Source organism: Diachasma alloeum, unplaced genomic scaffold (assembly GCF_001412515.2).
Source record: "Diachasma alloeum isolate Michigan unplaced genomic scaffold, Dall2.0 Dall_scaffold_01132, whole genome shotgun sequence".
Taxonomy (NCBI): Eukaryota; Metazoa; Arthropoda; class Insecta; order Hymenoptera; family Braconidae; genus Diachasma; species Diachasma alloeum.
This window is the reverse complement of record NW_021681242.1, coordinates 117,204-127,334: the sequence shown is the minus strand read 5'-3', so window position 1 is coordinate 127,334 and position 10,131 is coordinate 117,204. Positions and strand designations below refer to the sequence as shown.

The window sequence follows — 10,131 nt, the reverse complement described above, 5'->3', positions numbered from 1 at the left end:
CAGAAACAACTTCTATTTGCTATTCATGAAATTTTCTGAACGATTTTTTTTTTGTTAAAGGGTTTGTTTATTTCATTTGAATGTAAAGTAACTGATAAAGTTTTTTTTTAGTAGAATTCTTAAAATATCCATTTTTGCAAGAATGGATATTTTAACTGTACAATCGTCAAAATAAGTTCTGGGAGTATAGTTTTTTTTAACAATTTAGGAAGTAATTTTTTGGATTCTCAGAGGAATGAATTTAATGAGAATGGGTTTTCTAGGATTTCAGCATTTTCAGATTTTCTGTTCCAATTTTTCGAATTATTGTGAAGAGAATGAGGGAGAATTGAGTAAAATAATTGGAGTTTAAAATTAATGAGTAGACATATTATCATTGAAGGGTTATTTAGGATTGAAATAACGATTAAACACAGTTTTATTATCGTAAATGTAATTAAGTTTTATTCAGCAACGTAACACGACAACGGTCGAGGCACAAGTGGTGCATAGTACGAGTATATCTCGTAGAGGCGCAACGGCGCCGTGGCGACACATTCACCCACACTGTCGGTAATAAGGAGACTGGCGTAGGGCGCCACATTCAACACTACCGCCATTGACAGTATCCTTGATTCCTCTCCAGTCTTTTTCTCTCCTAATAATCTGTTCTCGTTTATCACAAAGTTTCTTATTTGGTAACTTTATCTCGCCTCAGTATTCTCGCCAGGTAATTTCGTCAGTTTAATCTCATTAGTTTTTCCATCTCGCCAATTTTAACTCTCCAAGAAAGGTCTCGCCAATTTTATCTCTCCAAGAAGGTCTTGCCAAATTAGTTATTTCCTAGACAAACGAAAGAAAATAATTTAAATATTTACTTTCATTATTAGGTCCATCAAACGCTTGTGTGCTTCAAACGTCAATGGTTTGGTGAAAACATCAGCTAGCTGATCCCTTGAGCCAATCCAAATGATTTTCATATAATTCTTTTCAACATATTCCTTTACATAATGTAATTTGTTCTCTACAATGTGCCTCAATTTCATTCCTCCATTTGTTTCTCCACTCACAATAGCAGATTTATTATCACACCTTAAGATCATTGGAACAGGGGGATCAACCAGTATCAGTTTCAAAGAGTTGTGCAACGACATCATTTCTCGACTCGCCTCGCTCATTGCAACATACTCAGCTGTACACGTAGAAGGTGCTACTATAGTTTGTTTGTGAGTTCGCCAAATGATCGAATCACCAAACAGTCTAATCACAAATCCACAAGTTGCGATTGAATCTTTACAATCAGAAAAACTCACATCAGAATAACCCTGAATGTCATTGGTCTCACCTGAATAGCTCAGACCCAAGCCCGTAGTACCTCTCAGATACCGAAAAATTCTGTTTACCATTTCCTAATCACTTTCTTTAGGATTTACTTGATGTCTGCTTATCACATTGACTGCATATGCAATGTCTGGTCTCGTAGCACCAGCCAAATACAAAAGACTATCTATGGCCTCTCTATAAGGAATGTTTGCTTTTGTTTCTGTCCTTTTCAAAGTCCCATTATCATATTCTGTTTCTTTTAATTTTCTCTCATTATTAGCTACTTGAGAAGTATTCATTGGTGTACGTTGTGGATGTGCTTTATCAAAGCCAAACCTACTTAATATCTTTTGAATATATTTTTCCTGATTTAATTTAATAATCTGATTTTCTCGGTCTCGCCTAATAATCATGCTCAGGAATTCCTTGGGTTCTCCCAGGACTGTCATTTCAAATTCGCTACATAAATTACTCTTTACTTCAGCCAATTTATCATTATTATTACTCGCCAATAACATATCATCTACATAAAGTAGCAGAAGCAAGAACTTCATCTCGCCAAGTGAATAAACAAGGTTCTAAATCCGAGTTCTGCAGACCCATACTCAAGCTACTTCAGTGAATTTTACATTCCATCGTTTCGGACTGATACGAAGACCATAAAGTGCTTTCTCCAATTTGCACACATTTTCTTGCCTATCTTTGTCAGTATGATTAGTTCCTTCTGGAATTTCCATATAAATTTCATCTATTACACCATTGAGGAAAGCAGTTTTAACATCTAGCTGATACACCTCTAGATTATATTTGTTTATAATTGATATAACTATTCTCACTAAAGGTAAACGAGCTACTGGAGCATAAGTTTCCCTTAATTAATAAAGGTTCTTATCCTTGAAACCTCTGATTACTAGTCTCGCTTTGAATCTTATTTTTCAATTTGCCTCATTTTTACACTTGAAAACCCATTTTGAATCAATGACATTTAATCTTTTTCCATTTATCATACTTAGAGGTCTTTTGAAAATTTTCCATACTTGATTTCTTTCTAACGAGTTTACTTCTCCATCAACCGCATTTAACCAATAATCTTTATTTTTACTATTTATAGCTTCTCGATAATTTGAGGGATCTTCATTTATGCTTGATAAAAGTGCATAATACACTTCATCTTCCTTTTATGCTAAATCTATCTCGCCTACATTACTGATAACACTAGTGAAGAAAACATTTCCTTTCACGTTCTCATGAATTTCCAACTCTGAAAAGCTATTATTATTTATTGTTTTATCTTTTATATCAACTGTCTTCATTTTCTTGGTAATGTTTCGTTCTGAAACTTCTTTCCTTGGTCTACCTCTTTTGCGTTTTATCTCTCCCTCCGGTTTTGAAGAATCCTCGGCCTCACCTCGATTCTTTTCGAACTCAACAAACCATTCATCTTTATTCTCCATTTCTCCATAGTCTGGGAAATCTTTGATACCGTTTCCCTTGTATTTATCCCCATACACTAATTTTTCATTGAATTTAACATGTGTACTTTCATAATATTTTCCTAGCTCTGGCTTTAAGAGTTGATACCCTGTTGGAGTATATCCAACCAAGACCATACCGACACCTCGAGGTCCAAACTTTGGGCCAGCATTTCTAGCAATTTTTACATAACTTAAACTACCGAATCTTTTGATTTGATTAATATCAAAGCTGTGATCAGGCGCGAATCTTTCTAAAGGAGTTATCATATTGTTTGATTTATTTGGAGTCCTATTGTGAGCGTAAACTGCAGGAGTTAAGCCCAGATCCCACATGCCCTCTGGCAGTCTCGAGTCAAACATATAACATCTCACTTTTTTCTTCATAGTTTGATTAAATCTCTCAGCGAAACCATTGTGTTCAGGTGTATCAGGGGAAGCTAATTGTAATTCCGCCCCTTAAACCCTTAAGAACGTCAACTGTATGCCCGCCTAAATCCTCTGTTCCCTGATCTGATCTAAGATAACACACTTTCGCGTCACAACCCAGTAAATTACGCGCACTTCTGATGAACATCTCAAGACAACGTCCTGTTTCACTTTTCGCCTTCATTGGATAAGCCATAGCGAATCTTGAGAGTCATCGATGAACACAGAAATAAATCTGTATCCCTTAGGATGAGAAATTGGATTAATAGGCGTCATCACATCTGAGTGAACTATTTGCAATGGTGCTGTTGCTCGCCTGCGCACCGATGGGAATGTTAATTTATTGAATTTAGACGTTAACCACACTTCACAATCTCTAATAAATTCATCATCAGATTTTACTGCATTTAATTCTTTATTATCTGGGAATTTCTTTTGTAATGCCTTGAGGTAACTTGTTGAGGCATTTCCAAATCTACAATGCCACAACATGACATTCGGATTCTTCAAATACCTATCTTTGTCAATTGAAAGTTTTGGAAAAACTTCTACCGAATCATCCCATGGTAATTCATCAACATCTTGCAATTTCCTGTCCCAAATGGTGTAATCAAAATTTGATTGTTCATAGGAAATCTTTTCTTTAGTAATTATTTTCTCATTTATTAAGTTTTCACTCCCTTTTTCATTATGCTTTTCTTCCTTTGCCTTTTCTTCAATTTTATTTTCTTCCTCATTACTCTTATCAATTTCGTCTATTTTCTCACTTGTTTCATTCTGTAAATTTGCTGTGACACTTCTGGTAAGATATCTTTTCTCCTCATTCTCACCCCCAGTGACATCAGCAACATTTGCTACTATTCGCCTGTTTATTTGCTTGAAAGAATTCTCACTGATAGAGTTTGACTTTACTATTTCTAAATCGATTATCCAGTAAGGTTTTCTATAAATTCCCGAGATGAAAAGTTCATTCGACAATGGATCAAATATATCAATTTTCTTGTCATTTAAGTAGATTGCTAATCCCATTTCGGTAAATTTTCTTAATGATGGTAGATTTGCTTTAAAAGCTTCTGCAAAAATAACTTTGTCAATTTCTAGTAATTTACCACTCGCCAGTTCAATTTCTATTTTTCCTGCTCCCTCCGTTTTTAAGTCCGCTGACTCATTTTTATTAGCACACCTTATTACTCCACAATCTAATTCATTGAATGTTTTAAATAGAATCCTAGAATTTGTTAAATGCTCGGTCGCGCCTGAATCTGCCAAAAAGTCTGTCAGAAACTTATTTCCATTTGTTACGTCTGGAGACGTATCGCATTTGTATTGAAATGAAAGAAAAATTGATAATGATTGAAAAATAATGGAATTAGAAAATGATGAATAATACGTGGTTTCAAAAAGCATTTCGCATTGGAGGTAATTGAAAGCAAGTCTCATTTTTAATCGATATTACTCGTGAAGATATAAGAAGGAATTTAATGAAGAAAAAAAGGTATAAAAAAAAGAATAAGTTCATGCAACGATCATGTGATCGTTGGGTGGCAACACTTTGAATTGTCTCCAAGAGCGTTATCACCAGGAGGTTCAGGTATCCGTGCCGAGGTGTACCTTGGTGCATCGACATCATGTCATGCCCCCTCCTTTGACAAACACATCAAAATTCATACACATACATTAATTAGTACATCCTCGCAATCCGAGGTGATAAAAGAGCGTCGATGCACCCCCAAAGTTAGTTCCCGCCATTCTTCGTTCCAGGTCATTTCTCGCGTCGTCTAAACCATTCAAAAGTTGAAGAATTTGGTCCTTCTTCTTACTTCTCTCTTGAAGAGAAACTAATTAAGGTGTGAACTTCCGTTCCGAAAAATTGTAAATTTTTTTTACGTGAAATTATTGTGAAATCTAACCAACCGAATATTGGATTACTTCAAGAAACTACAAAAAAATGGATGAGTAAAACAAAATAAATAATAAATTTGATTTAAATCGGGAAATGACATGGTGAAAAGTTAAACGGTTTCAAAAATTCAAGAAAAAAAATCAATAATTATGGAATATTTGAGAATTTTAGTTCGGGGAACTCAATATAAAAAAAAGTTCCAATTCTTGATGTAAATTTTCGCGTTGGTTCGAGGGAAAAATTTTATATTGTATGACAATTTATATTCAAAATTGGTGAAAATTAATCCATTTGTAAATTGTTTAATTCAAAGAATTTGATTTCGTTGAAATTTCAATATAATTTAAAGAAATATTGACTTCATTTATTGTGAATTGTTATCCTCTATTATTCTAACAATTCACTCGACTCCAATCCCGAGCTATTACCGAAAGGTAGGCTCAAAATAGGAGAAAATAACTGTCATAATTTTCCAGAATTTATTGGATTATTAAAATTATAACTGAATATTTTTCCTGGGAAATCATGACGTAACACATTTGTTTGTTGACTATCTGCATAAAATATTTCAGCACTTGGCTGATCATAGTTTTCTTTTTCCTTACCTTGACTGGAGTTATTTTTCTCTGTAGGTTTGTCGGATTTGGATTTCTTGTTTGATTTGTGAGATGACTTAAACCCGTGTTTGTTCTCGCCTCTTTTATAAGAGAACCGACTCTTATTGAATCTTCCTCTTTTACTTGGACCATATGTTTCACCTCTCATTGGTCTTTTCGTTCCTCTACTGTTACTTCTATATTGATCTTGATAATTATTTCGATAATTAATTTTTGAATTGGAATTGTACCTTGGAGTCTGTTTAGAGTATCCTGAGCCACTTGGTTTATTGTCATTGTGGGGTACGTTTGGGCAATCTCTTGCCTTGTGATTCCCAAACTGGTTGCACCTGTAGCACAAGTATCCTTTCCGTTTATTGGGACAGTCTGGTTCCTTGCGTCCATATGCCTGACAAGCAACACACCTTGGCCCCTTGTGCTGTGCAAGATTAGCAGTTTTAATATCAGAATCTGAGAGCTCACTTTTCATAGTAGCTTCTTTTTCTAATATCGCAATTTTCAACTCGCCAAAAGTCAAGCTTACACCTATAGCTTTCCTTGTTACTTTTTCAATGATTTTAATATTGGGGAAAGCTTTTATTACTGCATTGTAGAATGCATCTTTCTTTTCGCCTGCACTCAAAGGAATGGTGTCAGGAGCATTTTCATAAGTTGCAATTTTTTCATCAAACATATCGTTAAACTCGCCAGCTGTCATTTTAGCAGGATTGTATCTCATATTATAAAGGTCTTGTCTCACCGAGTGTGAAGTTACATTAAACTCAGCCATTTTCAATTCTTTCAGTTTCTTCAATATTTCTTTTGGATCTGTTAATTTAACAATTTTAGGGTGATAACTTCTGTCCAAATGATTGATCAGAATTTCTCTAACTTTGTGCTTCTATTTTGCAAGAGTTTCCTCGTCCACAGTAACCAGAATGCTATCGTCAATGATGTGTAAAAGTTTATTGGTTTTAATTTCTGACGAGAAATAATCATGGAAATGTTCATATTTCATTTTGCTGTCCATTTTGTAATCTCTTTTGAAACTCATTCCCTTGTTAAGCAATTCAATTTGTAACTTATTGCTTACCTCGCCAGCTAATTGACTCAAAGAATTTACGTTGTTTACTTGACTTGACTTTTCCTGATTAATTTCATTGATCTGTTCAATGACTATTGAACTAATGTGATTTTCTAGATTTGTATGCTTATCTGACATCACTCCTCCATTTTGGTCATTGTGCTTTTTGTCCAAGGCACTCAACAGCTCCTGTACTTCCTTTTTATCTTGTGCTCTCGCCTCAGCATTCAGTCTCAACTGCTTTCTATTCTCTGTTAGACCTTCATACAGTGCTTTTGTTGAAGTTATATTTGAGCTACATAGCTTTTCCACCATGCTCTTCAACTCAGTCAACTGTGTGTCGACAGAGACTGTTTTGACAGTCTTGTGGCCATTAGGCTCAACTGATTCATCGTCTAGATTAGAATTTACCAATTTCAATTTAATATTTACTTTATTATCTGCTGCAATCCTGGGTTTCAGTTTGATTTGGTCAGTTTTGTCAACATAAATATTACCTGTGGTTTTCTCGCCTGCACTTATCTCGCCGCCATTTAATNGTTACATTAAACTCAGCCATTTTCAATTCTTTCAGTTTCTTCAATATTTCTTTTGGATCTGTTAATTTAACAATTTTAGGGTGATAACTTCTGTCCAAATGATTGATCAGAATTTCTCTAACTTTGTGCTTCTATTTTGCAAGAGTTTCCTCGTCCACAGTAACCAGAATGCTATCGTCAATGATGTGTAAAAGTTTATTGGTTTTAATTTCTGACGAGAAATAATCATGGAAATGTTCATATTTCATTTTGCTGTCCATTTTGTAATCTCTTTTGAAACTCATTCCCTTGTTAAGCAATTCAATTTGTAACTTATTGCTTACCTCGCCAGCTAATTGACTCAAAGAATTTACGTTGTTTACTTGACTTGACTTTTCCTGATTAATTTCATTGATCTGTTCAATGACTATTGAACTAATGTGATTTTCTAGATTTGTATGCTTATCTGACATCACTCCTCCATTTTGGTCATTGTGCTTTTTGTCCAAGGCACTCAACAGCTCCTGTACTTCCTTTTTATCTTGTGCTCTCGCCTCAGCATTCAGTCTCAACTGCTTTCTATTCTCTGTTAGACCTTCATACAGTGCTTTTGTTGAAGTTATATTTGAGCTACATAGCTTTTCCACCATGCTCTTCAACTCAGTCAACTGTGTGTCGACAGAGACTGTTTTGACAGTCTTGTGGCCATTAGGCTCAACTGATTCATCGTCTAGATTAGAATTTACCAATTTCAATTTAATATTTACTTTATTATCTGCTGCAATCCTGGGTTTCAGTTTGATTTGGTCAGTTTTGTCAACATAAATATTACCTGTGGTTTTCTCGCCTGCACTTATCTCGCCGCCATTTAATTCGCCGCTTTTCGTCTCGCCTCCAGTCAATTCGCTTGACCTGGACTCGCCTGCGGCCCTCGCCTCTGTATTTACCAAATCTTCACTCATTTCACTTGACCCATTCTCGATCACAGCTGTTGTTGACATTTGACTCTTCGGACCGTAACCTGGTAGATACATTGGCTTTTGTTCAGCCAACAATGCAGATTCTAACACAGTTAGACATCTCCATTGATCCTCTGAGAAATCTTTCTTATCTAATTTAAAGAGACCGAAAATTTAGGATTATTGTATCTGGTTACATGTTTTTATATTCAGGTTCGAAATCCCAAACTCGACTTGCTAAACATAAACAAACCGAATTCAGAATGAATGTGCTCTTCAGAAAATTTAAACATAAGACCTCCTCCAAACACACTCGAGTCTTTTATGATTGCGAAATATTGATTTAAATATTTCTCAAGTAATTTGACGTCTTAATATTGCGCGTTTCTAATGTGTATAGTATGCTCGCCTATTTACACATGTACCTGATGTCTCACCTGTTACATATCCTGTTCCTTCGTCTGGAAGTACATGTACTTTATCGTCTATTATTGGTAGGGAGACCACTTCTCCCTCATGGTTTCCTTCGATTAGATGTTGTCTAATTAGGAGTCTCCATACTTCATACAGAAGTTCTTTATCAGCTGTAATTTATTATTTATAAATATCTTCGTCTAAAGATAGCAATTTTTAAATTTAATTTCATTGATTCGACCCATCAAATATTTAATTTGTTATTCTTGCCTATTAAATATTTCTAAATTCAATATTCTCGCCAATTAAATATTTTGATTTGGATGCATCCTCAATTTGTAAATTTCAATTTTGAACTAGTGTCTATTGATTTTATTTTATTGCTTGACATTACGCTGGTGGACCCCGCACACACGCGGAACGTGGCCGAGAAAGAGAGAATCGTTGTTTTCCACACCAATTTTTATATTCACACTAATTTTCGTTTTTCTTTCTATTTCTTATTGTTCTCGCCTTGCTCGTGCAATGTGTGTGGGACTGCAGTCGTCCCTCTCTCTCAGACGCGCTCCGGTTGCGCGTGTGACCCACCCGTTGCATCTACTTGTTGAAGCCTGTTGAAACCCGTGCTCGCCTTTACTGCCGAGATACTATTGTCACGGCTTCACCTGGCTTTCTTCTTTTGTTTTTCTCTAAATATGATTTTATTTATGACAAAAGATATTTCTTGCTTTTCAATGATTTTTTTGTGAAGTTAATAGGATTTCTTTATTAATTCTTTTCAATCTAAAATCTCGATTTCAGGTCGGCGTCGTGGACAATAAATTTCCGGCCGCCATTTTGATCCCTTCCATCTTTCGTTCTCACCAATTCACTTCACTTAATTAATGCATTTTTCAGTACTTACATTTTCTCTGAGTACTCTTCATTTTTCTTCCCGTCAGTCGTCACTCACCCAACTCGCCTCGACTTTTCCTCTTTCTGGATATCCCTTTGTATCACGTGTGATGCACCCGGATACGTGCCCGACCGCCCGATAGCGTCCTTTTTGAAATTTCGGATTTATTGCTTTCAATCCTTTAATTTATGATAAATTTTAATCACGCGCAGTGGAAGCGTGCTGGGCCCATAACCTGAAGGGGTATTTAGGATTGAAATAACGATTAAACACAATTTTATTATCGTAAATGTAATTAAGTTTTATTCAGCAACGTAACACGACAACAGTCGAGGCACAAGTGGTGCATAGTACGAGTATATCTCATAGAAACGCAACGCCGCCGTGACGACACAGTCAGCCACACTGTCGGTAATAAGGAGACTGCCGTAGGCCACATTCAACAATCATGCATTGAAATTGAAAGAAATTGAATTTTTGTCCATAATCTACAACAACCGAATACAAAAACTACAGCATGTATCAAGTGATTTATTGATTGGAAAATCATCTGGTTGTT

At 35.5% G+C, this 10,131-nt stretch overlaps 2 protein-coding genes across 2 annotated transcripts; both read right to left on the bottom strand.

The window, feature by feature from the left end:
- Positions 1-554: 554 nt before the first annotated feature.
- LOC107045919 (cellular nucleic acid-binding protein homolog) lies at positions 555-6,361 on the bottom strand. The gene is made up of 2 exons (XM_015268331.1): positions 5,954-6,361; positions 555-822 (listed from the first exon to the last, which is right to left on the bottom strand). Exons 1-2 carry the CDS (start codon positions 6,190-6,192, stop codon positions 816-818), a joined length of 246 nt encoding a protein of 81 aa, XP_015123817.1. The 5' UTR covers positions 6,193-6,361; the 3' UTR covers positions 555-815.
- A 242-nt stretch (positions 6,362-6,603) lies between these two features.
- On the bottom strand, positions 6,604-9,719 carry LOC107045917. The gene is made up of 7 exons (XM_015268326.1): positions 9,582-9,719; positions 8,701-8,847; positions 8,137-8,415; positions 7,900-8,034; positions 7,047-7,181; positions 6,796-6,849; positions 6,604-6,683 (listed from the first exon to the last, which is right to left on the bottom strand). Exons 1-7 carry the CDS (start codon positions 9,601-9,603, stop codon positions 6,604-6,606), a joined length of 852 nt encoding a protein of 283 aa, XP_015123812.1. The 5' UTR covers positions 9,604-9,719.
- Between the last annotated feature and the right edge of the window lie 412 nt (positions 9,720-10,131).

Excerpts from the sequence above, each read along its gene's own strand:
- LOC107045919 (XM_015268331.1), bottom strand. The coding sequence starts at position 6,192 with ATGAAAAGTGAGCTCTCAGATTCTGATATTAAAACTGCTAATCTTGCA.
- LOC107045917 (XM_015268326.1), bottom strand. The coding sequence starts at position 9,603 with ATGAAGAGTACTCAGAGAAAAT. Across the intron at positions 8,416-8,700 it reads AGGAACAGGATATGTAACAG|ATAAGAAAGATTTCTCAGAG; the intron begins GTGAGACATCAG and ends TCTTTAAATTAG. Across the intron at positions 7,182-7,899 it reads AACAAAAGCACTGTATGAAG|ACGATGAATCAGTTGAGCCT; the intron begins GTCTAACAGAGA and ends ATTCTAATCTAG.